The sequence below is a fragment of the Dermacentor albipictus genome, unplaced genomic scaffold (assembly GCF_038994185.2).
Source record: "Dermacentor albipictus isolate Rhodes 1998 colony unplaced genomic scaffold, USDA_Dalb.pri_finalv2 scaffold_19, whole genome shotgun sequence".
In the NCBI taxonomy this organism is placed as follows: Eukaryota; Metazoa; Arthropoda; class Arachnida; order Ixodida; family Ixodidae; genus Dermacentor; species Dermacentor albipictus.
In genome coordinates, this window is record NW_027225573.1 from 3,201,988 (window position 1) to 3,229,691 (window position 27,704).

The window sequence follows — 27,704 nt, forward strand, 5'->3', positions numbered from 1 at the left end:
AGAAGAGAAGTTGAGGAAATAATAGTTGTTTCAGGGAGATTATCTTACCTTTTCATACGTCATTTTTTGTTGAGTTCTTGCTGATAAGTTTCACTAATTTATGCACTAACCGCAATTTCCGTATAGCATATGAATATTCGCCAAACCCCGCAGTAGGTATGCGCCATCGTAGAATGAAAATGAACTTAAACGACAAAAAAAGAAAAACAGACAGATGAGAAGCTACCTGGCTAACCCTTTCAGGGTCGACTTTTTTCGCCGTATACGAACGCCCAGGGTTCATTTTTTTTTACTGCAGATTCCAATTCTTGTGAGGGACCTATTTCGCTAAATATTTTCCGCAATTTTTCTAGGGTAACCGTAAAGTGAGAAAGAAGTATTTTGCGTTGGTATATATCTACTCTTTATTCTTGAATAGCAACAATTAAAAAAAAGGGATAAACTGATAAGAATGAAAAAATTTGATGCATTGTTATATTTCAAGGCTTAGAATATGCACACAGGAGAATATTTCACGAGTCTGAAATGTTCCTGCTCTTACACTAATATTTACGTCGTACATGTGTTCTTTCGTCCGCGTCTTCGCAGCGCTCATTTCATCAAGTATGCATAACCAACTCACCCACATCAAGCTTCTGCTACGTCCATAGCGTAATCGAACTGTGAGCGCCCCCAAGAAAACTGTGTGGTTGTGTCTTATCTGATACACCCAACGCGCAATACACGCAACGTGCCTCGAGTGGAAATCCGCGTGGCAATTTTGCATGCATTTGCGGACTTCTTTCACGCTCGGAAAAACATTGATGTAGCACGTTTTGAGCAACACAAAGCTGTATAGGGAGTTTTTCACGTCGCACTATGATTTTCTCATTGGCACTTTTAATCTAACGCTAATATTTGAGAAGTTGATTAATTAATGAAGACCAGCTGCGTAATTAGACGGAGCGAAAACTTTATTCTAAATGTCCGACGATTTGGGCGGGGTGGGGCATAAGCACACCAGCCTGGGTGACGGGCTCGAGTCCTTGGACACGGGCGGCTTCCTCGGCGTGCCGGACGGCTCTCCGTTGATCAGCTAGGTCGTGGCTGAGCAGGGCCGCCTCCCAATGCGCCCCTGGGTTAGAGACTGTTATCACTACCTCGTTCGTTGGGGAGTCCTGGTGCTCGCTACCAGTGCATTCCCACACCATGTACTGGAGCGTCGCTGTGGCTCTGTCGGGGTAGACGGAATGAAAAATATAAGTTCAGGAACTCCAAGCGACGGCAAACAACATTATTTTGGTTCTCTTCAGCTACGTGGCATTCATATACTTAAAAATTATCGCTAATGTAAGCTGGGGCGCCATCTATATGATAATAAGTATGTCGATAATGAAAAAGTTGATTGAGAATAAAATATGCAGATCACGATGAATTTCGCTTTCGCACGACTTGTTTGTTGTTTTAATAAATTGCATACTCAATGCCTTTTTTATTTATAACGTTCATTTCGTTGCTTTTTTGTAATTATTATTCGGTCACCAAAACGACTATCGCTTTAGGATCGCGTTGATATACGGCCAGTGAGCCACTGTGGCGACACTGGAAATGTTCTTAGCCAATGTGCGGTCTATATACCTCACATATACCGCAATAGTTTCTTTCCATCGCTGGCAGCATCACCAATCAGGGAAATACACTATATACGGCTCCGAAATCTCATCCGTTGACTCATTTAAATACCTCGGCATAACCTTTTCAACTACCCTAACTTGGTTGCATCATGTCATTAACTTAGCCAATGTCGCGATTCGAACTCTCAGTTTTCTTCGCCGGAACCTAAGACTTGCTCGCCCATCAGTAAAATTATTAGCTTATGTTACATATGTGCGCCCTAAGTTAGAATGTGCATGCTCTGTCTAGGATCCTCATCAACATAAGCTATCTAATACACTGGGATCAGTTCAAAAATGTGCCGCCCGGTTTAGCTATTATGAATGTTCTTATCATGCAAGCGTGTCTGAACTAAAAACCCGTGCCGGTCTTACTAATCTAGAATCCCTACGTCTTATTTCTAGACTTTTTCACAAATTCTGTCCTTCACCGCTCCTGATTTCAGCTATATTACCAGCTCATCATCAGTCCAGCCGCATTAACCACAGAAAAGCCGTGTATACTCCCCCGGCGCAGACTATACCTCCCATCTACGATCATTTTTTGTGAAAACCGCAAGGGACTGGAAACGGTCTGTCTGCCGACGTCACGCACCCCTCCGACGATCATCACTGCAAGGCTGCTCTCGAATCACTGTTTTGTTTAACTAAGCCCAACCATGACGTAATACCCCATCTCTGGGGCCTTTGAGGTATAATAAATAAAAAATATATACGACCGATGGCGCGTTGTGGGCACACTAAGCTTTGTTTAACATTGAATGCCGGACCTTTCCAAGAGAAATGCAACGAACCACTTTCCGTCTCGCCGAGACACGTCTATGTTGAAATGACCCTCACTACTGATAGAAGTGGAGTCGGCAGGGATCATCAAACCAAAGGTGCATACGCTTTGCGTTTGCGGCATCATTTTCGTCCGTATTAGTGCCGCTCGCCGCCGCGGCGCACGTTACCCGCTTCTGTTCAGCATGGTGTTCTTTGTAGGCGCGCTGTGCTTACGCAGTCCTCACCGCACGTGGCCTACCCAAATCACGGGTGGAATCGAAGTGAGATAAGATCATCTATACTAAACAGTGCCTATGCCACTCTTATTTTTTGATGCAATATTGTTTTTATCACAATACGTTTCGACACTTCTCGCGAATAACTCTTTCCGTACCACGCCCATTGGGCCTCGTTAGCCCGCTAACGATGGTTGGAAACACCGGTTTCGAGACTTTCCGCGCCGCCCACCGAAACACTTCGCTATCGGACATGAAGGAGGAAAACTGCTCTTGTTTCTAAGCAGTTCGCTTTTTTCCCCCAGGCGGATATTTTTGAACGCGCTTCGAAGTTTTCAAGATTGTCAAAGTAGCAAGCAAAAATGGCCGCCCGCTATCGATTGTGTGAAACGCCGCTTTAGAGAACTTCCGCGCCACTCACGGACACTCTGCGCCATAGGACGTGAAAGAGGATAACTATATTTTTGTTTTCTAAGCAGTTCGCGTTTTCCCTGCATGGTGTTAATTTTTTTTTAATGCACTCCGAAGTTTCGCGACCGTCAAAGCAGAAAGTAAAAATGGCCGCCTCGGGAAGCGGCGCGCGCTTCGAAAGATCACAGATGTGGGGCTCCGCTGCGTTTGCGGCGGATTTTATCGATGGATCGGGCAGCAGCAAGTTTGAGCATTCTGTCTTTTCGTAGGACTTTGACTCTGAGAGCGACGACGACGCAAGCCAGCCCAGAGTATCGTAAGCCGCAACCTGGCTCACCGAACTGTAGCGCTTGAACTTAAATTATTCTAGTAGAGAACTTGTTGAATGAAAAAAATTGATTTTCTGGGATATAGTGCGTATGAGACGGCAATGCGTTTTGTATATCTCATAATTTTTGTTACATTTCTTTCTTAGTAGATACAAGCGTGTCTTAACAAGCTTTCTTCAATTTTATCCCACAATCTTGACCCTGAGCAAAACGAGAACAAGGTGAAAGCAGGAGCCATCTTTTTCTGCCTACGCACACAAACCCACGGAACCTAGCGTATGACAGCTCCGCTGTAAAATTCGATTGTCCCTTGTGATGCAAGCCCCTCCTCGGTTGTGGGCAAGGGATAGGCGCTGCTTTGAACAGCCTCGTTCACCTTGCTACGATAATAGCCGCAGAAGCGTGCGGACACATGTCGCTTTCTCACGATTACAATGGGGTTTGCCCAAGTAGAGGACTATACTCGTTCCCACGCACCTTGTTTTACTAGCCTATCTCTGCTGCCACGTAGTCCCGTAGCGTGAACGGCACTGCTCTGCTCTTGAAAAACGCCGGTTGTGCTTCGTCTTTTCCACCTATTTGCACTGGATCTTGAGTGCAGCCTAGCAGATGACACGCTAGCACCTCTTCAAAGCGCTGAACGATTTTGGAACCCTCTTGCACTTTTAACCATGAAATGCTTTTAGTCACAGTGTTCGGCGACCTTCAAGTGACCTTGAGCCAATAACTCAAGCAACATCATCCTGGCAACCAGTCAAAACTTGAGAAAGTGCGGTCTGTGGCTCTCAACCCTTTGTACCGGGCCGCATTACATGCGCTAGTTACTTCCAAACAAGTTAGAAAGAATATAGTTATGTTCTTTCTAATTTTTGATCAGAATATCACTCAAGCTGTAACATATAGTACGCTCAATTTTTTTGTTATTTCCAATGGCTACATTCAAAATGCAGATGCATGGCACCATACACTTGACTTCCATCTTTAGGTACTGAAACAGGGTTGCCTGCTCAGCGCCAGTGGTCCATGAGTTCCGCGGTGCGGGTTATGCGCCTGCTCGACAGATGGCGCCACGCTGCATGACCAAGCCGGCAGCATCCTGCACGCCACGGATGGCTGTTTTGCTGAGACGACACTTGCAATGAGATTCAGTTCGAGACAGGTTCGTACGCCATGGTGAGGCGCGGTGTGCCGTTGCGACCATGCACTATAGCCATTTCAGGATTGTGGCTAGGATATAATCTCCAACAAATCTGCTTTGCCGGTAGGCATTTCATGTTTAAAGCTACTCTTGATTACGGCATAATCAGCAATTATTTATTTCTTGAACTTTGATTCCTAAGGCCTTAAACCACCATCCCAGCAGACTTCTTCCCGCCTTTGTTTGCTCAGTAGTACTAAAGGCAATTTCGCACACTTTTCTTTGACGCGCACTTCTCCTATTGCCTTTCGCAGCATCTCAAGTGACTGTTTCGTCCAAGTAACAAGCTACGTTTCCGTACTCTGAAATGGAATATTGCCTGCGCTGCCTTGAATCACTCGAAACGTTTCTTGATTGACGAGCGAGTGTGACGCCCCCCATAAGTCTACTTTCATCTACACTTCTTTTCCTTGAATTTGTACAATGTCGATAAACTTTGCTAGCTCGCGAACTTCGTAACCGGAATAAACCCGTTCTACTTCGTGAAGCGGTCTACTTGCCTGGTTTTGCATTCTTGGTAGTTATTTTTTTCCTCGCTTCTGTGCAGCAGTTTGCTTTTGAGTTGACTGCGATTACTTTCCGAAGAGACAAGCTCTGGCGATATGGCCTGTTTTCTTGGAGTAGTGACATGCCGCATTGCTAAACTTGCAAGGTTTAGAACTATGCGTACCGTTTCATCGGTAGCAGGTGGCTTCTGTGGACGAAGCCGGTTCCCTTGAGCGAGTTTCGTGGACGATCGCGTCGCCCGTGCAGCTCGCCTCAATGTGGCTCTGCATCCTGATTTCTCGTTGCTGTCTCTGAGTTGCTACCGCTGTCAGAGCCAAGCCCTACGCCACAGCGAATGTTACGTTCCCTTCTGCCAGTAAGCGTTGTTGCGCCGCCTCGTTGCTGAAGCCGAAGACGAAACGTTTTCTCATCAAACGGTCTCTCCAGAACCGCAGTTTTCAGCCAGTTTTCTCAGCGGTGTCACGTAGTCTCCGACGCTGTCACCATGAGCTTGGTTACGCTTTTAAAATAAAAAAAAATAATCTGCCTAGTACCGACGGCTGCGAATGCATGTGTTCGCGGATCGCTTTCTTGATACTATCGTAGGTTGCAGCTGTCGGCCTTGCGGGTTTGACCAGCGCCACGATAAAACTGTACGCTTCAACTCCGCAGGAGCTGAGCAAAACCGCCCGCTTTTCTACGTGCTTTGAAGCTTGTTGGTTTCGCAAAACATTTCCAGTCTCTCTATGTACTCGTCCGATGACGCGCTTGTACCCGAGACGGACGCCTCGAAGCCGCTGACAGGCAATGCCCCGCACGCATTGGACAGGCCTGCGCCGGCCCGCTGCCTACCTTGTTACCAAATGTGATGGACGTGACTCTGAGCCAGACGATCAGCTACGCATTAAAAACCTGTGTGTTTTTACGATTTACCTATGAATAATGTTCAAGCAGCGTTACCTATAGTAATATTATGTAACTGCCGGTGAGAGTGGGTAGGGTCGTTTCTTTATACTCTCCACGTGTTTATTTTTAGCCCTTCACGTGTTCAATTGCCCTCCACGTGAAATAGTGGATGGCTCTCTATATTTGAAACACAGAGCTCACGTCCGCCTTTTTTTATACGTAGAATGTCGCCGTTTTTGATGTAACAAAATGGTCTACGTAATGTTTACGCAAGGTACGTTGTCGCCAACTGTAATGGACGTGACTCGGTGCCAGACGATCAGCAACTGATTCAAAACCTTTATTCGCTTGCGATTATATATACGCGCGCCCAAGCACGCAACGCTTTAACCCATGCAAGAACAAAAGGACGGAAAATAGGGCAACTTCAGTGTGGTCCTCGGTTACGGCAAGCGCCTCTTCTTTGAATGCACACCCTTCGGTCGTTTCGGGCTACGTTAACCATAAAGACAAGCAGGCCCTTCGTTCCAGAAAATAAAGATGACGAAAACTGGCAGGGCAGAAGAGCCCAACTATTAATAATTGTGGCCGTTAACGCATGGAAAAATGCAGTCATTGTCGACGAAAAACTAAGTGCAAAGTATTTCAATTACCAAAAAAAATGTTATTCGGACGATTGTTATACACGGATGCATCGAGAACAAAAGCGACGCCATTGCAGTAGAAAGACATCGGCGAAAACGCACAATAGAGCTGATGTCACGACGGAATGATACAAAACACACCGCAAATAGGACCAGCACGACTAAATGACGTCAGTTAATATCCAAAGGATTTCCAGAACAGCTGGGAACCGCACATAGCTAGCATAACGTACTCAACGGAACACACGACCGAGACATTGCATGTGCCAGCGACCGTTTCTTCTTTTTCATCTTATTGCGTCCCTGTGTTTCCAGCGCTGAACGATATGCCTGACACGTTTTAGCTACATAACTGCCAAAGGGTGTCGATCATTGAGATCACTCTGACACCGGCGTTTCCCTCCTGTCCGTTGCAAATAAAGTTTCATTAATTCATTCATTCCTGTTGTCAGCCCCTGATGCACAAAGATGGAAGACTGGTTGCGAGGCGTTGTGTGCGAGCCCTCGCCTGGAAACGATAACACGCGCTTGGTTGTTGAAGCTCCGATGCGAAATCATTCAACATTGTAGCCGGCTCATTTTGTGGCTTCTTATGAGTTCGTTTTGACTGCGGCTGGTTTTATTCGTAAACGCCGACAGTCAGCGTACCTTTAACATGCTGTTTCGCATTTCATGCGCTTTTCCACAACGACACCTAAAAAAGCTTCCCGAGTTCGTCGTTCTGAATGCGTTTAACAAAACAGACTCTGGTAACACCAGCAGTGAGTTGTTACGACACATACAATATATACACTGCATAACGAACATAGAATGTACACTGGTATATTTGAGGCAGTTAGCCTATGTTTAGACGCACAGCCTACGTTTAGACACGCAGAAAACACGAAGTTCCTAAAAGCTTCTAAACCCTTCTTTAGATACACCAAGCGACTTTAGTGTGTTCGTATATGTAACACCTGTATAAGGTGCCGCAACAGCTTAGTTGTTACACCTCTAGAAATATAGTGCAACCATTGAATATTGTGTGGTCTTATATTAACAAGCCGGTGGGCTTCAGAGATATTGAAAAGTAAACAACATGCAGGTATTCAGAAAAGGAAAATTGGTGTCGACCGCAATTTAGTACGAAGCTGCAAGAGAAATCCATACAGGTTTGTATGGATTTGTATGTATGGATTGCATGAAAAAAAAAGCTTCGCAGTTGAAGAAAAATTCATCCGGATTCAGGGATCGAACGCGAGGCCTACGCGTTTCGGAGGTGGTCGTTCTATACCATCTGCGCTAACCGAGAGACTAGCAGATTGCAGTGCAGGCGAGGGTGAATTAATCGACAAGTCGAAGGACAGGCACAATAAATAGGGGCATACTAACTGTACGCAACTATGCAATGTGGACGTAAGTTCTTCATGAAGGGGAATATTACCATCCACCCGGCTATAGCATGGCACTACGAAGAATCAGAATGAATTTTTCTTGAACTTCGAAGCTTTTTTAACTCATAGGGTTATTTGGGTTTCCTCTTTAGCATATTTTCACAGTCGGGTGGATTGAAATAAATTGTCACGTTTTACGAGCCCGAACCACGTTCTGATCATGAGGCACGTCGTATTGGGGACTCCGGAGTAATTCTGGCCCCCCGTGCGGATCTTTCAACGTGCACCTAAATCTAAGTACACGGGTGTTTTTTCACATCGCACACATCGAAATGCGGGAGCCACTGTCCTGAATCGAACACTCGACCTCGTACTAATCAGCACAACGCCATAGCCACCCAGCCACATCGGCGGATAGCGGGGTAGAGGACAATTTTCCCGTGCGTGAACCTTCCTGCACCTTCCGGCTCCCCAGAACTGGTTCGCGGTTAAGGTATTCCGTCGTGATTTATTGCTGCATATGAAAGCGGTAAATGAAACGCCTGCGAAATGCACAGTTGAAACTGCCAGCTCACTGCTGTTGCTTGAAACGGAGTGGTACATCGAGCACGCGAGCAAGCGCGCGAAATAACAGCGGAAGAGAGGGCGGCCTCTCGCTCTGCAGGACACGATTCACAGTCGACAAACAAAAACGCGCAACGCGGACGACATTAGAGTGGACCATTGTCTAGTACACTCTACCCACGACACGCACGACCCGCACACAGAGTTACCGGGTGGTGGCGTAGCCCAAAGCAAGAAACATTGTAGCCCAAATGTAGCCAAACACAAACAGAGCAAAAAAAAAATTGTTGCAACATATAGCCATTTTTATATGGTTTTATGTGTAGATACACTTTCACATTAGACTACGGTAATCCTTTTTTGCGCAAGCCGTCGTAACAAAATGTCCGTTACGCCGTCAAGGTCAAACCTTGACATCAGCAAGAGCGGCATCATGCTTGCACAAGAGTGTTTTCGGTTGGTCCCGGGAACTCTCAAGTTCCATGGAATCGCTGCAGAGGGCGAAAAAAATCGCGAGATGTTCATTTGTGGGATCGTCAGTCGTTTGTGCGCAGACGCGAGTAAGAGCGTGCGTGAGAGAAAATTTGGGGGCATGGAGGAAGTTTCCTTCCTCCATGTCTGGGGGCCTTTGCTCCTTGAATGTATGACTCTGCCTAGGCACTACAGAGGAGGTTTCATGCGTTTGTCCCCTAGACATGCCGGCATTGTGGAGTGCGGTGGAGTTTGTTTACGCTCCGCCGCTGGTCGCCCGCGCGGTGAGACAGTGGGCACGGACGCCCCATTTGTTGATCGCTGCCTGAAGAGGCAAGGTTCTGACTGGTGTTGTATAAGTCGCCGGTCGCTTTTTTTTTTCGTCGCGATGCTAGATTGGATTTTGTACAGAGCACTGCTCCAGGAGGGCACATGTAACCGGCAAACGGAGGCCTCAGGAGAGCACCTGAGGTTATATAAAGCAGGCGGCGCAGGATCTCCAGGGCACCGAAGGGGTTGCAGCGGGGGGATTAAAGCTGGAAGCAGGGTGGCGTGTGGGTTGGGGCCGCGGGGGTCGAAGCGTGCCAGGGGTGTTTGCAACAAAAATTGGCTGTGTGGGATAGCGGACAGCCGATATTATACACCGCTGGCACGCGCAGGCCTCGGTGAGCCCCGACCCGCGGACTGGTCCGGGTTCTAGCTTTGGCGTCCCCGTTGCCGCTTTGCAGAGCACTACCGCACTCCGCGACTTCTGCAGCACCAATCAGAACTTTGCCTCTGAAGGTATGTCGGTGCGCCGCAGGAGGCGCCGCAGCGTCCCCGGAGCAGATGGTGTCACACACCAAATGCTCCGAAACCTGGACGACGACCACCGCCGGCATCTCCTGTCCGCCTACAACGCCGTCTTCCGCGAGGGCTGCCTGCCGGACCCCAATATTCAGCTTTCCTGGACACGTACCAACTAGCGCCCCAAGCGGCCCCGGCACGAAGCTAGCGCGTTTTCAATGGAACGAGCGGGTTTTTCGCGAACAACAAAAGCTGCAGGTCGATTGTCGAAAAACGCAGGGGACAGACATGTTCTGGAAGACAATCCACACGATCCAAATGCAGTGATCACTCTATGGCACGTAAGAATTTTGTTCCCACAGCGGCTAAAGATTTAGCAATGGAAGCCTATGGAAACGACGAAAATTTGTACTCCATTTTCGAGGCAAGAACCGTGGCTGTGATTACACTACGGCTTCTATCGTAGTACACAGTGCAGCGTATGTAGTCCGGAGACTCAGCTTTCGATTGATGCCTAGCTCGAGTCTCCACACATGGCGTAACACTGTTCCCAAAAGCGTTTTCTGTAACACTGTCGTGAAAATTCACGTAGTATCTATAAAAAGATGTTTGTACCATTGCGCGAACCGTCGGAAGCCGTGGCCGAGCGGTAGAATTGCGCGCACCTTTAGTCACACTTCGCGGTGGCCGTGGTTTGATTTTCGCTTCGGACTTTTTTTTTTCCGCATAGGACCTAGTTTTGTAGTCTCACTAGATGGCAGAAACACAAAACCCAACATTTGCTTTCGGTTCTGGTTTTTCAGCGGCGCAGTTTTTTTTTTTACAGCCGCATAGGACTTAGTTTTATAGTCTCCCACCAGATGGAAGAAACACAAAACTCATGATTTGCTTTTGGTTCTGGTTCTCCAGTCGTTCTCTTGAAATATGTTTTCTATTTTTCCTTCCTAAAACACAGCAATGTCGTGTTCATTTGTTAAGTCATCGCATTTATGAAGGTTTTATTCATTGGACGTCATAACTAGAAGCTTGCGCAAAGCTTTGTGCTATGCAAAAAAAAAGAAAAAAAAAACTTTCGTGCTTTGTAGCGTGGAACCTGGGAGAACAAAATGGCCATTCTTATTGCGTCCTTCTGGAAGGTGCGTTTTCTTCGACTTTCCCCTGTCCTTAATGGCACATGCTCCGAGCGAATGAGGTTCACCTGGGCCACAATGTCACCCGGTGGCCAGTGCCATTCCTATGCAACAATCGTGCGGAACAAAGTGTCTGCTAAGCTGAGTCGCTGCCCGAACGTTAATTATTTTTAAAGATTCATCCAATTAAGAAATGCACCAAATAGGAGAAGATGTGCAGCGTGTGGATTAATAGCTACTGGTAATGTGTTCCCTACAGCCAAGTGGTATGAATCCGTAGGTGTGGCCGTAAAAAACAATTTGAATAAATGTCCCGTGCTGTGTCTGCCCCGGTCGCACTACAGAGAAGCTAGCTTGGCTAGCTGTCAGTATTTAGGATCAACATATGGCGTCGCTCGTTCGGTGCAGTTGCTTTTAATGCGAAGCATTCTTGGGTGAGTGCCCCAGTGATCTGGTAGCAAAATCGTGCGAAATCGTGTCTGTAACGCCAAAAAACTTGACGCATTTCCCATATGAATACATAGGTCTTTATATAAAGGGGCGGGGTGTCCAACTTGAATTTGGAAGTGGCGTCAGTATAAATTTTGCCGTGATACAGGGATTGGTCAAGTTGAATGTGGTAGTGATATGGGAGTGGCCCAACCTAAATTTGGGGTGAAATGGTAGTGAGCCAAGCTGAATGTGAGGCGCATATGGGGGTGGCTCAACCTAAATTTGAGGTGATATAGGGGTGGGTAAGCCGAAGTTTGAGGGAATATGGGGGGTGGGCCATCCTGGATTTGGGGAGGATAGGGGGGTGGGAGAACCTAAATTTGGGAGGAATATGAGGGGTGGGCCACCCTAACCTTGGGGATGATGTGGGGCTGGGCGAAGCTGAATCGGGGGTGCTACGGGGGTGGGCTATCCTAAATGTGGGAGTGATTGGCGGTGGGCCATTCTAAATTTGAGGTGATAGAGGGGTGGGCTAGGCTAAGTTTGGGGCTGATATGGGGGGTGGGCGAACCTGGATTTGGGGATGATATGGGGGTGGGCCAACCTAAATTTGGGGCTGACATGGGGACGGGCTACCCTAACCATGGGGGTGATGCGCGGCTGGGCCAAGCTGAATTGGATGGTAAAATACGGGTGGACTAACCTTATTTGGTGGGTGATTTGCGGTGGGCCATCCTAAATTTGAGGTGATTGAGGGGTGGGCCAGCGTTAATTGGGGGCTGATATGGGGATGGGCCAACCTAGATTTTCGGGTGGTATTGGAGTGGGCCAATCTAAATTTGGTGGTGTTGTGGAGGCGGGCGAGTCTGTATTTGGGGGTGATATGGGATTGGTCCTACCTAAATGTCGGAGCAATCTCGGGGTCGGCCAATCTGAATTTGGGGGCAATATGGGTGCGGGCCAACCTAAATTTTGGGGTGCGTCGGCTCGAAATTTGGAGGAAGATTTATGGAAATTCATCTGTGGACCAACTTGAAAATTAGGGGTGGCCCAATTAAAATACGGGGTTGAGCCAACTTGAAGTTTAAGGCTGGTCAAAAAGAAAATTGGGCGAGGCTGACTTAAAACTTGAGGGTGGGCCAATTTAAATTTGAAGGTGTGCCAACTTGAAATTTTGGGGTGGGCCTACCTAATGTTTGGGGTGGGCCAATTGAAATTTGGGGGCCTGTTTACGAATAGTTAGACAGCACCAGTGGTGTTTCTGCATATTTTTCATCATCGCAAAGTACGTACATCAATAATTGTTTCCTATATCCCTCAAGGTGAGCTACCACTCGAGTCTTCCCAGCCCACTGAGCTAATGATGTCACGGGAGTGCTCTCATCGTGACGACTGCGACGTTCAATGTGGAGATCCACAAAAACAAATCGCAGACCGAGCTGACCATTTTCACACCAATGTCATCGCTAACACTACTCGCTCGTGCTAGGCGCAACACAAGCTTACAACGATCATAATTCAACTTTCAATCGCACGCTAGTCGACACGTTCTTAGTGCAGAATTTCGTCAATCATCTGGATAGAAACCATGCTGGATGTTTTACTGTTATGTTGGGCCGTTTTTCACGAAAGCCTTCTCCCACAAAGACAATACATTTTTAAGATTGACGAGGCAAGCTAGTACATAACTCATACGAAGCAAACGTATAAAGGGTTATAGTGATTTCTCAAGAAATATGTTAGGTAAATAAGATTTCAGATGGTATTATTTCGACCGGGCATGACAACAATTTCTTCCCGCCTGTCGCAGCGTTTTCACCGAAAACCTAATCATTTTGCTCAAACGCGTTGCCCCAATACTACATGTGCTGAATGTACAAAAGTGCGGTGCGTGGTCACAGCTTCAAAGCCAGTCTATTTTGTGTACTGTTGTTGATATTGTAGTAATGGGGAGTTTTCCTCTTCATAAGAGCTCAAAAAGAAAAAAAAATATTACAGATAGTAGCTGAGCGCAAAGTACATTGGAAGATCTGAAACCAGCAATTCTTTTTAATTTGCGGGTTGGTCTTCTCTGTTGGTAGATCGCTGTCCGATCACTTCAATGTATTTTGTTTGTGTGCAACTGCAGCAAAAACAAAGATACTACTATTTCATTGCGAGGACCTTTATGCCTTTCACACGCACAATAAGGACACCAGATAATTGACACTATCAGTTTATAAACTGATTTTGTTTTGCTAATTTCAGTGTAGCGTGGTGTCTGCGAACGGAGTATTTTCTTACCATCAGTCCAGTGTAAGCAGTGAGAAGCAGTTCGGTCTATCATCTCCATGAGGCCATACTAGCCATTGTAGCGCTTTACTCTAGGCCAAGTGCTAAAAACTTGGTGTGCTTCGTCCTTTCCGCAGGTCATCCATCCATTCTGTTATGGTGGCCATCAACGTTGCGTCCGTCAGACCTCCTCCTCATTTTAGCTTTACCATCGCGAGAGTGGGCAGAGAAAGGTAGCTTTCTTCACAATCAGCCCCAGCGGGGTTCAACCACTCGGAACTGCTGCAATTTGCATTAAGTGGCTGGGCATGCTAACTACATCCTTAGTTTCACAATGGCTAGCGCGCGCAAAAAAAAGTAGAGCTGTGGTCGCTATCACTACCACGAACCCATGTCAATGCAGATGTAAGTACGTGGAGGGGCTGGGCATGCTAACTTCTGCGCTACGACCTGCCGCCGCCACCTCAGATTTTCTATGCATACCTGCTTCTTGTTTCTATCGCACACGCATGCAGGAAAACGCGGATAAGTAATTGGATTAGATTCGGAAAACGTTTATTGAGCCTGCAGTAAAGCGCGAAGGTGCGCTTCGGACGTGGCCTACGTCGTTACCGTGGTGGTGTTAGGAATGGCCGTACGGGGTGGCAACGTGCCAGCTTTCAGCCCGCAGCACGCGTTCCAATCCCACCAGACGGGGCGCAGTTCAGAGAACTGCGGATTACCGGCAGCCACGTGGCGCGCAGTCAACTCAGGAATGTGGTACTCGGCTGCGCCACCCGAGACAAAGCAGAGTTCTACGAAGCCCTCTGACGTCGGCTCTGGACCCTTTTCCCCTGTGCGTGTGTGCGGCACCTGTTTGCGAGCCCTCCGCCAGAAGGGCTGGTTCACGGGGACGTCGAACTATGACGTCGAACTATGACGTCGAACTATGACGTCGAACTATGACGTCGAACTATGACGTCGAACTATGACGTCGAACTATGACGTCGAACTATGACGTCGAACTATGACGTCGAACTATGACGTCGAACTATGACGTCGAACTATGACGTCGAACTATGACGTCGAACTATGACGTCGAACTATGACGTCGAGCGGAGAGCTTATAAGCAGCGTTTACCGGCTGCTAGAGCGTGCTCGTTGTCGGGAGCTGAGTGCTCGGTTTCATGCTACAAATGTACTAGTAATGTACTAGTGAGCAAATGTACTAGTGAGTCGCGCTAAACTGCCAATGTATCTTGCTTAAAATGTTAATATGTGAATAAATCCTGCTCGCCTAGTCCTGTCGCCACAAGGTCTTCCCTACAGCTACGACTGCCAACTCTTACAGCGGGTGCTCTGCGAGGATCCCCGCTCGCCGTTTCCGGCTCGCCAGGCTCCTGCATAGCCATCGCCTCGATGACCTGCTGGACGGCCTGTAGTTTTTCTTGGTTTTCGCTCCACGTTGCTTCCTCAAGCTGCGGCGGTATATGTCCTGAGTTAGCTTGGCTTGGATGTTTGGAGCAATCCCATAGCATGTGCTCGAATGTGGCCTTCTCCCTGCAGCACGCTGTGCATTTGTCATGGGGGTGCGATTCTGGGTACATCCTATGCAATAGCGCCGGGCTTGGAAGTGTTCTCGTTTGTAGTTACCTGAACAGCACGGCCTGCGACCTGCTGAGCCCTTTGCAGGGCGGCGGGGGAAGTCTACGGGCCAGCCGAAAGTCTTGGTAAGTTCGTTATAGGTGGTCATCCGGTCTTTGGCGCTGAAACACAGCGGGCAGCCATTGCCTTGGGCGCGGTCGGTTAATCCTCGCGCTCGGGCGTGTGCCGTTTCGTTGCGAGTGGCATGCTTCTCCGATGCTTGTCCTGCGTGCTCCAAGAACCACTTGATTCGAGTCCTCTTGTCGCAGTATGCCTGACGGAGCAGGACGCGTGCCGACGTTGAGGCAATTGTTCCTTTGGTGTAGTTCTTCACCACCTGTCTGGAGTCGCTGAGGATCATGTGGCATTCTCGGGCTACGATGGCCGGGGCGATGGCTATTCTGCTTCCTCCACTTGCTTGCTCGATGTGCTGGCAGTCGCCCGGACGGAGTCGACCACCGCGATCGCGAAGCTGTTGCGGCCGGCATATTCGGCTGCATCCACGTATCTGGCACCGGTGTCTTCCGCGTGCAGGTCCGTCAGTGCCTTGGCTATAGCGCGTCTTCTGCCTTCGTTGAATTCCGGGTGCATGTTCTTCGGCAAGGGGTCAACCCGCACGTTTCATCGTACGTGGTCGGGGACGGGGCATTTAGGTCCCTGCTGTTCGTGATAACCGATGCCTAGACTGCACAGGATCTTTCTGCCGGCCTTTGTTGATGACAATCTTTCCAACTGAGCGGCTCTTTGCGCTTCGATGATCTCGTCGAGCGTGTTGTGTATGCCCAGCTGGGGGAGACGTTTCGTGTTGGTAGTTTCAGGTAGACCGAGGGGTGTCCAGTAAGCCCTCCGGATTAGGATGTCTAGCTTGTTCTTTTCGCTTTTCACCCACTTGTGGAAGGCTGCCAAGTACACTGGCAGAGTTCGAAGGAGTGTATAAGCCTGATGAACTTTTCCTCCTTCATGACTCCCTTCTTGGTGGTAACGCGCTTGAGCAGTCTGCTGGTATTGGACGCCTTACACATGATGGGCGTGATGGTGTCTCCGTTCCAGCCGAGCGCTTCGATTGTCATGCCCAGGACTCTGATCTTGCTGACCGTCGGTATTGTGTTACCATCCCTGGTGCGGATCTTGATCTTTTCGTGTTTCCATTGCTTCTTGATTCTGTGCGTTTTGATCGGTTGGTAAAGCAGGAGCCCCAACTTACTTGGGGAGCAACGCAGTCCCGTACCTTCCAAGCTTTCTTCGATCGTGTCGAGTGCCGTGTGTGGCGTGGATTTTGTCCGGTCATCACTGCCCCCGTCCACCCACAGCGTAATGTCGTCCGCGTATATCGTGTGCTTCAGTCCTTCAAGCTGGCATAGTCTTTTGGCAACTTGAATCATAACAAGATTAAATAGCATGGGTGAGATGACGGAGCCTTGGGAAGTGCCCTGGCTCCCTAATGTCTTCTCGTCCGTCTTCAGGTCGCCGGGTCTGAGCTCCGCCATCTGCCGGTGAGGAAGCCTTTGAAATATTCGTACGACCTCTCGCCTAGGTTTAGATGCGATACCTGCGCGAGGATGGCAGAGTGCGTAACTTTGTCGAAGGTGCTTTCTAGGTGGAGCCCGAGGACGGCTTTCGTGTCCCTGGTTTCGCCGTCGATGACCTTATGTTTGATAAGTAAAAAATCTCAGTGCCCTCCCACTCTGTGGAGAAAGATGACCAGCAAAGCTGTGTATGTGGGCCCCTTAATGGCGAACTGCACCTCCACCGTATGTCGGCACCGCGTTGCACTGTCTTAGGGATCGGCCCACGTATGGGAAGTGCTTAATGCCTGCTTCACCTCCGCCGCTGGTCGGCCTGGCATGGCGGCGTTACGTTCGGGATCAGCCCACGTATGGGGAGAGCTGAACGCTTGCTGCACCTCTGCTGCGGGTCAGGCCGGTATTACGCTATCTTCGGGATTTTGCTCTATACGCGGACGCGATAGTGGGGAAAGTAGCCCTTAAGAGGAACCTTTAGCTCTGGTGGTCCTATGTAAATACATGTAAAAGGAGAATTCGTTTTTCTCCACAACCACTGCATCAAATTTTACAAGGTTTGTTGCACTTAAAAGAAATACTTAAAATCTAGTGACTGTTGGTTTAGAATTTTTTATTTAGGTCATCGCTTGTTTATTCAAAATTGGCAAAAATCACAAATTCTCGGAAAACGAAACCAACTTTACAACTGTCTTTCGGCAATCAAAACTGATATCACAATTCTGTACATTGCATCTAACAGCACATCTAAGCGGACAAAATTGATATATTACGCATGAATCTAAAAAAGATTAGTAATGTGGACATACAGCTTTTCCGAAATCCTTGTTCACAATGTAACGACTTCACATAAGATATAAATCGGCATATTGGATTTGTCCGCTTTGAATTGTCTAAAGGATTCTGTTTACATAACCGCGATATTAGTTCTTGATGCGGAGTTATTAATTTGTAAACTTCTTGCTTCTGTATCTTTCTCACTTTCGAATTTTTGAAAATCTGTTACCAGAATTCAAGCCCTAAATAGAAATTCCGCTTCTAATAGTCACTAGAATTTACCTTTCTCTCCCGATTCCAGCAACATTTATTAAAATCGGCCCAGGGGTTATCTCAAAAAATCGTTTCGGCGTTTTACATCTATGTGAATAGGCCACGTTGGAGTTGGGCCCGAGTTAAAGCATACTCTTAACGACTTCGTTGTAAAAAAAAAGGAATAAAAGAAAAAAAAATCGCCTCAGCCGTCAATATCGCCGCCTCAGATTTCGTCATGATGGCACCGCCACCATTGGCAAGGCTCCGTGAGCAGCTACCAAGCTGTTCACTTTCGTTATCTTCCTTCCCTCGGCGGCAGTGCACTGTCTTGATGCCGACGACACGCTAAATCTGCACCATCATTCCGTCATGCATCTCTTCCGCGACCAAGCAAGCTTTCGGCGGCACACGTTCACTGCCGTATTGACACTAAAACTTTAAAATGCTTGCCTTCGAGAAAGCAGCGTGAATAAAAATGGAACGCGACTATGTGACCATGGGGAACATGTTCACGGGGCCATACTATTGATGACAGCATCACAAAAGGCTAGATGTGGTCAGGTTGACTTTACAGGTTTGGAAGGAATGACTGACGGGCTAGTTGCTTCATATCACATAAACAACAGCGCTTAATGTTAGCGCAGTTTGTGTGTGGCTCCCCCTGTGTGTGTCCTCTCGTGAAGTGCTGTTCTTTGACTTTACAGATGTGCTTTTTCTGCGTCAGTTACGTCTTCCAAGAGTGTTTACTTGGAAAATTTTTGTTCGCATTGCTCTTACAGAAGCATATTTAGTCGAAATTTGTTCGCTTGGCGAATACTCGCGTACATTCTCCATCACATTTGCCGACCCGAGATTGCGCTGCGATGTACGAGCATTCCAATCTGATGAACCGACGCCTTGATCCGTAGATCGGAGTCAGAGGAACCACTTTGCGCGCAGCCATCGGTTATATGCGCAAGCTCATGTTATGAGTAACATTCGTGACTGCCTCTTTTGTAAGTGTTTTGTACTTGACATTTCTACAACGAGAGAGTATAGAGGTGCTCCATCTTTATTGAGCCCAGTTGAAAAACACAACAGGAAATTTTAAGAGTCTGTCGTATTTTGGGACGTTGTTGCCTGTAGTTCTGTTGCCTGTAGTTCTGTTGCCTGTAGTTCTGTTGCCTGTAGTTCTGTTGCCTGTAGTTCTGTTGCCTGTAGTTCTGTTGCCTGTAGTTCTGTTGCCTGTAGTTCTGTTGCCTGTAGTTCTGTTGCCTGTAGTTCTGTAGTCTGTAGTTCTGTAGTCTGTAGTTCTGTAGTCTGTAGTTCTGTAGTCTGTAGTTCTGTAGTCTGTAGTTCTGTAGTCTGTAGTTCTGTAGTCTGTAGTTCTGTAGTCTGTAGTTCTGTAGTCTGTAGTTCTGTAGTTCTGTAGTCTGTAGTTCTGTAGTCTGTAGTTCTGTAGTCTGTAGTTCTGTAGTCTGTAGTTCTGTAGTCTGTAGTTCTGTAGTCTGTAGTTCTGTAGTCTGTAGTTCTGTAGTCTGTAGTTCTGTTGTCTGTAGTTCTGTTGTCTGTAGTTCTGTTGTCTGTAGTTCTGTTGTCTGTAGTTCTGTTGTCTGTAGTTCTGTTGTCTGTAGTTCTGTTGTCTGTAGTTCTGTTGTCTGTAGTTCTGTTGTCTGTAGTTCTGTTGTCTGTAGTTCTGTTGTCTGTAGTTCTGTTGTCTGTAGTTCTGTTGTCTGTAGTTCTGTTGTCTGTAGTTCTGTTGTCTGTAGTTCTGTTGTCTGTAGTATGACGTCCTGTAGTAGAAAGTTGTGTAGTTCTATTTAATATTTCTAATATTTAATTAAAAATTGACAGAGACGTCCGTAAGGTTATGTAAATTTGTTAGTACAAAAAAGAAAAACATAAAAGTAATAAAAAATTTAAAAGAAAAAAACGTCTTCGCCCAGGATTCGAACATGCGACCACACGATTCCGAGCCCGGCATCTTACCACTGCACCACCCCTGTTTTTTTTTCTTTATTGCCTGTTTGCAGCACAAATCAATAACACATTCAAACGCTAAAACATGTCAACCACACTTTGGCTAACATTATATATTAAAATCGCTTCAGCTTGATCAGTTCATCAAGAATAGCCACCCACTCGGGAGGCTCACTCTGGGCACGATATATTTGCCGAATATACGCGACACTTTCGATGAAGTTTATTCTCGCCGGACGGGTATCGACATCCGAGTGTCGCACTGCCATTCTCGTTTTCCACAGACTGTGGAGGCCAAGGAGCATAAACATATCGTACGGAACTCCTCCTTCGTTATCGGTTGGCAGATATCGAATACCAAGAGGTGTAATCGGTAGTTCTTTTTTAAGTGTACGTTGTAAGACATCCCAATGAAATATTGGATCCCAGCAATCGATGAAAACGTGTTCAATGGTCTCTGGCTTTTTACAAAGTAAGCAGTTTACTGTCCATGGCACATATATTCCTTTTTCGTCTAACCATGTTTTTACGGGTAGCGTGTTTGTGTGTAGCTTAAAGAAAAACGTTTTTTGAGAGGGTCTAACTGGCATTTTTTTCACCCGTTTCAGTACATCATCTCCTTGCCCTCCCCAGTTTACAGACCTGTACAATGGTATTGGCAACACTGTATCAACTAAGTCTTTATACAGTGTTTTTCTTGTCACAGAGCATAGATATTTCATGGAAAACCGCACACGCAACATACGAAGTGAATCAACCACTTCGCGCAGATATCCCCTAATACTTCCTCCCTTCACATCACTGATCGTTACAACATATTGCGGCAGTGCTTTTCCCAAACGAACTTGAATTACTGTGCGTAGAAAATCATTTCTCTGATCCCGAAAAAAAATAAAACGCGACACAATTTGTCTAATAAACAAATGCGACAGACCTAGCCCACCACTTCGAGCTGAACGAAACAAATTGGTTCTGCTTATCCTCTCCCAACTAGAAGCCCATATGAATACGGCAAAAACACGGTGCAGTTTTTGCACACTTGAACGACACATTGATAACACTTGCATAATATACCACACTTTCGCTACTAAAAAGAGATTGCACACAGAAGCACGTCCAAACATTGACAAACCTCGGCCAAGCCAACCCTTTGATTTTTCACTCATTCTATCAGCTTCATCGGACCAGTACTGTGCGGTATCATTATAGTGCTCGAGTGGCACACCCAAGTACTTAGTTGGCGTTGTTGACCACCGGATGTTTGCAAAGTGAGCTGGTATAATGTCCCAATGACCGTGCCATATACCGATGCTTTTTTGCCAATTGATCTGGGATCCAGATTGTTCACAGTACTTCTTTACAAGACGTACAGCTTCAAGTACGCTATCACGATCCTCGCAGAAGACTGCGATGTCATCAGCGTATGCCAGTACCTTGACTTCAGAAAGCTGTAGCCGAAATCCTCGGACGTTGTCATTGCGTATCACTGCTAAACAGAAAGGCTCGAGGTACAATGCAAAAAGCAATGGACTTAGTGGACACCCTTGTCTAAGGGAAGATCTGAGTGACAGCTTCTCGCTGAGGGACTTATTAATTATAATCTGTGTCGTGCATTGGTCGTAGGCCACCGCGTCAAGTGCCGCATCTCTAGAAGAGCAAGAGTGTTCGTACCATCGACAGGTACATCTTGCAGTGCTAGAACATCGATTTTGATGTACGATATCCTTATTAAATAAGAAATTCAGAAATAGACAACGTTGACTTTTAGGGTTATTACTGCTAGTTTCGACAGTTGTCTCTCGTTCTTTATACTTTTGAGCGCGCATATAATTCGTGTGTTCAATGAAAAATAGCTACATGAACATTCGTGGATGAGATTTCTTTCTGACAGCATACTGGCTTCTCACGGCAGCACTGTGCCAGATTAATGAGACCCGAGCGAGACAGCTTTTCACGCAACTTTGTGGAACAACCCAAATCTTCTTTTCCGCTTCGCATAAGCTTGTGAAATATTCCTGGGAAATTAACTAATGTGTCAGTGTAACAGCACATGTAAGTCCACAGGCCTGTGTGCCACATCTTACCAAAAAAAACGGATACGCAGCCATTCCCGCAGATGGTATGATTTTGATCAGCGGCCGATTTTGAGGAGGCCGGTAGGGCGTTGCTGGTGCCGCGTCGTCACGGCACAATTATAACTATTCGCCACGTCGACTTTATTACCGGTGTCGGTGCCATCAGCATTGCCGGCTTCAGAGAAGCGCGATTGAATACCGCGCTAGAGAAAAGTACAGTGTACACCACCAATGCGAAAACATACAATTTTAAAGGACCGCGACGGAAAGCGCTTCTGTTGCGACTTCGGAACTCTTGGCCGTCGCGACCGAATGTTTCTGCTGCGACGTCAGAATTGGTGTCGTAACGTCGGAGTCGCTGTCAGGATATAAAGCTGTTGTTCCGACTTCAGAACTCTTGTTGTCGCGACAGAATGCTTCTGTTGCGAAATCAGAATTTCTGTCGTAATGTCAGAAATGTCTCCCAATTAAGAAATGTCAACAACTTCTGTCGTACAACAGAATTTCTGTAGTTGCGACAGGAATTCCTTTTGTCTTTTTCAACCGGGCACTACAGAAGCTTGTCGCATCACACAATTTCAGAGCACTTCTGTTGTCATCATTGGGAACATGTTGCGGCGATAGGTTTCCGTTGTGGAACAGTTCTCTGTAGTACAACAGAAGTTTGTCCATTACTTCAGGAACACTTCTGTTATGACAACTGGGGGCCTGTTGCAATGATAGGCTTCTGTCGTACAACAACATTTTTCTGTAGTACAACAGAAGTTGGTCGCATTACTTCAGGAACACTTTCTGTTGTGACAATTGGGGGCCTGTTGCCACAATAGGTTTCTGTAGTATTTCAACAGCTCTCTGTAGCACTACAGAAGTTTTTCGGGTTACTTCAGGAACATTTCTGTTGGGACAACAGGGTGCCTGTAGTGATGACAATTTTTTCTGTAGTACTACAAAAATCTGTTGTAGAGCTTCAGCTTTCTGTTGTAACAACAGACATACGACAGACTGTACTTCTGTAGTAGCAACAACAAATGTCTGTTGTACATCAGAAAAGTCTGTCGCTCCATCAGGAATCTGTAGTTACTACAGAAAAATCCTGTTGTACAACAGAAATTTCTGTAGTACTACAAAAATCTGTTGTAGAGCTTCAGCTTTCTGTTGTAACAACAGACATACGACAGACTGTACTTCTGTAGTAGCAACAACAAATGTCTGTTGTACATCAGAAAAGTCTGTCGCTCCATCAGGAATCTGTAGTTACTACAGAAAAATCCTGTTGTACAACAGAAATTTCTGTAGTACTGAACACAACCTCTGTTGTCATTTTCAACTGGGAGAGAATACTGGGGAATGGACTAGGCCTTTTCTTGCGTCTGCGTTTACAAATTTACCGCACCAATTTATTTTCCATAACTTACGTTTTAATTTAGGGGGCTGTAAAGCACAGCAACCTTTTACTAACAGGATGTTTTAATAACACAGAAAATTTAAATGCTTATTAGTCGGCTTTCACTTACTTCATGGTAAGGAATTTCAATAAAGATCTACTTACGATAATTAAAAGCCTATCCGTTTGACAACGTTTCAGCTGAGTTCCCCTTTGCAAGGTGATACAGACTTGCAGATTGTTCGTATTGGGCACCCTCGACATATGTCCAACCGCCAAAGGGTTATTCCGAATGTTTAATTTGAGGAAGCCGTGTTACCCTCCTGTCTTTCATTCCCGTTCGCAAACACGCATAAGACGAAAGTGCTGCGTGAAGAGCGTCGTTAGTTCAAGCCAACTAGCTACCGTAACTCACCTCGCCTATATCGCTGTCATTTAGGCTTAGATAATAAATATTATAGTGAAAGCTCGTTAATTCGAATGTGTGCCGACTGAAGAAAGGCTGCCCCGAAGTACTTCTGACGATTAGGCTAGCTTCTTTACTCCGTAGAATGAAAAAAAAGAAGAAAAGGAAAAGAAAAAAAGAAGAAAAAAAGAACCGCATTAAAAGCCCAGAATCAACATTGCTCGTCGTGACTAAACGCTCGTAATTTCTAGGCGACGAGCGAATGCGCTTGATCAAGAACACTGATAACACCGGCGGGACAAGCATTGTGGCGAAGTTCAATGCGAAGATAGCTTTTATTTTTTTTATTTTGTTTGGTTGACGTCATCACGCGTCACCGCGGGAAGTTTAAGGTTAGTACGCCACGTGGTGGCACTCACGCGAACTAAACCCTCATGTCCAGAAAAGCTGGATACGAAAAAAAAGCGTTCGCGACAGTAGAAAATGCCTACTTCACTTATAGCAGAATGCTCCAATTATAGGCACGACTTCAGCAATGGCGGATAAAAAAATCCATAGGACCTCTCCGAATGATATTTCATACTGACGGCAGTTATGGCTTATACCCTGCTCCACAGTTCCCTGTAAATTGAAATGCCCTTGCTTTATCCATTCTTCGCGCTCGGCCTTGCTTTGTCCGCCCTCCTCTTGAGCGCCACGTTCAAAAGCTTCTCAGCCGCATGCGAGGTGCCCAAGCTATACCACTTGCGCATTCAGCAGCCTCTTCCTGCGAGCGCTTTTACACTATTTAGCTTTAACGGAACACTTCACTCATGCTGGGCTTCTTGCTCACAACCATAGCACATCGAAGGGTTTGCGAGATTGACGGAATAGTGTGCCTCAGTAAGTCACCACTGCTTGTAGGCCCGGGTCACAGCCAAGCTGGCGTGGACAAGCCCCCGTAACATGAGCCTTGTGTGTTTTTTTACGCTATTCACACGTGTACTTATATTTCGTCTGTTTCTTTGAGAAGTGTCATTTTGTGTTTCGCTTTCCCGTTATGTTTGTAACATCGCGACAATGCGTTTTGGGAGGGGACATTGACACGTGGACTAGTTTATCTTTTTTCGGGTGATCGCTTTTCACCGTCTAGCAAACGCTACCGCGCAGTGCGGATCGCGCCTGATGTACCGGAAGTTTCTGGAATGTTATCAGTGGTTCTATCCGCTGCCTGGTTGCCACCGAACCTTGCGTAATCTGATGGCATGTGTGCGCGACGCGAATGGTGTGGAACTTTCTGGAGGACACGCGGGCACCAGCGATTTCCCTGGAACGTTCGATGGCTCGTGTATAAAAGCCGACGCGCTTGAACGGCAGATAAGATTTTCGAAGATCGCCGACTGTGTTCGCCGCTATCGTTCTTTGAGCGCAGCCTGCTTTTGCGGACGCAAGCTCGCCCAATAAGACGTTAGTTTCGCAAATCAGCTTTGCTGCCTTCTTCACCGTCACTACAACGCGACATTTACGTTGGCCGCAGGGAATTTTTTGCCACAATGGTTCTAGGGCTGTAGACAAAAAAATTACAATTTGAACAGGAATGAGACGCCCTCTCGAACTCACAGACGTCGTCAGACGAGCCATTTGTCTCTTCGTAAATCTGAACGTCCACGGAGACGAAGTAGCGCTGCAGCACCTCCATCCCGTGAAGTTGCACGTGAAGGCAGCGGGAACTGCAGGAAGGAGGAAAGCATTTTCGTTCACCAAAATGAACGTTTCATGGGAACTGACGGTCTGGTGTATTGAGGATTGGTGCATATTGTTCCCTTCATTTGATTATTCATAGGTGTAATGCGGTTATTGTTACCTTCCTAAAGCAATAACTGTCATCGAAGACCTCAGTGGCACCAGTAAATGGAATAGCAAGGGATGGCGAGAGTACGAGTACGGACGTGAACTGAATCGCCATCCCAGCCCTGCGAAAATGATGTCCAGCGAAGCTGCTGAAAACCACTAGAACTGCTGAGGGGGTGCACAATGCTTTGTTTTAAAGTAAGGGTAGTAATTGTAATTTCGGCATCAGGCCGCTGCTGGTCGTATTGCGTTTTTTTCCCTTTAACACTCATATTCACGCTGCTGCTCGGGAGTCGCATATGTACGTTGCGTACCCCACAGCGGTGTTACAACAAGAATGAAATCAGTTGCTAGGCTGGTTTTCTTATGGACGAAAGGCTAGAGACGTCACCCAGCACGTCGCAAGCTGCGGTCGCGGTGGCAGCTTGCATAACAGTAATATATACAGGGAAACGCATGCGGGGAGCACTTCATGCTCGTTATTATCAGGAGTGCCTTATCAATTATGTGGTTTGGATGCTTGTTATTTGTTGAAACGAATGGTGTTATGTGCTATGCGTGATTCCATATAATGCATTCACTTTTCGCTTCACTTTGCCGAGAGCTTCAAGCCTCTGCCTTAGGGGGGCACGAACCGCTGCTCCTTCCCGGCACTGCCGCCGGGATAGGGCCACGTTTTCACGCGACAGCGTTACAAGCGTCTCATGTTGCAGAAAATCCGGCGTCGGCCGACTCGCCCGTGAGGGAAAATTTCCGTAGATATTTGGGTGTATGTGTATGCCACGCCTTGCTATAAGAAATGCGGAATATGCGGGTTATATTGCCACAGCTTTACACCACTAAAGTCGCTCATACGTTGTCTTACTCTCGACGAAGTTGTTTCTCTAAATTTTGAGAATGACAGTCCACAACAAATGTCATGAAAGAAAACACCGACAGCGCATGCCTTTGCGTTAAATCAGACAGGCAGACATATTAAAAGCGCGGAACAATATCGGCAACCCGTAAATGATTTAATTTTTGGCGCGCCTATGCACAACCTCCGGGATCGGCTCACGCAAGAGGCGGCGTTTCTAACAGAAAATTTGCCTTCGTGCACAGCGTTCCTCGCCAGTGTTTCACCGTAAACATTACGGTTACAGAAGCTGCAGTAGCCGGGAAGCGCGAGAAGCATTCGGGGATCTTTCAGTGCTGTCGCGTTCCACTCTTAAACAAGCTTAGGCATCCATCGGATTTTTTACTAACGGACCCTGACACGAAAAACGCCGACTATCGAGTCGCTAACAGCTTCGCTCTAAAAGATACAAAGCAAGCCATTGAGAAGCGTTCCAATTAGAGTGTCTAGTTGATACCTCGAACTGAAGGCAATAGTAGTGCATCGTCCGCCCTTTCATCCTTTCAGCGTTCATTGAAAGCTTTCTAGTGAACTTTAATTTGTCGTCCCAAGCAGTCCGAACACGCCCAATGCTCAAGCAGGAATATCACAGCGAAAGGAACAGCTAAACAGACATTTGAGATAAGAGCATACCTTGCGTGCACACTAGCCGACATAAGGCCATCGCTGCCGATGATGGTCTCGGCGTTCCCATTGCTGTAGTCGATTCCATTTTGACATGTACGAAACATCAGGGTCTCCAGTAACAGCTTATTGTGAGCCGCCGTCACCATTTCGGCGATGACGTTGGGCACAGACGTCAGACACGGCCACACGATGTTTCTTGGAGATTGTGCTAGCGGCGTAATAGTGCTCTTCTTGTGATTCCGGCAGCCTGGAAGTCCCTTAAGGTAACGTGGGAGGCTTTCCGTCTCTTCCTCAAAGAGGTCGGAATCATCCAAAGGCGGCGAACGCGCGCGCTCTGCAGCCCTGCTAATGGACGCCCACAGAAGACGCCTCGGTGACGCCCCCCTCTCGATCATTGCCGTTTCCATGAGCACTTCGGGAGCACGAAGCGGAGCGCTGAAGTGTGAACACGCTGCAGCACAAGCTGTTACGGAGAGGAGCGCTCGACGCCTTAAGCAGTGTACTGCCCTTTCCTCGATGCGCTCGATGTGTCAGCGCGTTCTGCGGTGGCGCTGCCGCCGCGAATGATGATATGTTCCCAGAAATTGGCCCGAAGAAAAGTGATATGCTCAGTTACGTGACGTCACTTTGCGAATAGTGACGCAGTGAACTTGGCCAGGAGTTGAGCAAGTTGATGCAATGTAGTCAGAACTTAAATCG

The 27,704-nt window shown here is 47.0% G+C and overlaps 1 protein-coding gene across 3 annotated transcripts; it reads right to left on the bottom strand.

Moving 5' to 3' along the window:
- Positions 1–946: 946 nt before the first annotated feature.
- On the bottom strand, positions 947–27,704 carry LOC139052142 (uncharacterized). 3 transcript variants are annotated; one of them, XR_011509731.1, is made up of 4 exons: positions 27,012–27,702; positions 25,253–25,362; positions 1,172–1,212; positions 947–1,114 (listed from the first exon to the last, which is right to left on the bottom strand). XR_011509731.1 is itself a non-coding variant. In XM_070529231.1 (3 exons), the coding sequence occupies exons 1-3, from the start codon at positions 27,410–27,412 to the stop codon at positions 954–956; spliced, it is 672 nt and encodes a 223-aa protein (XP_070385332.1). In that variant the 5' UTR covers positions 27,413–27,704; the 3' UTR covers positions 947–953. The 3 variants fall into 3 exon arrangements, 1 of the variants encoding a protein (XP_070385332.1); XR_011509730.1 differs by having other exon boundaries at positions 947–1,212; positions 27,012–27,699; XM_070529231.1 differs by lacking the exon at positions 1,172–1,212 and having other exon boundaries at positions 27,012–27,704.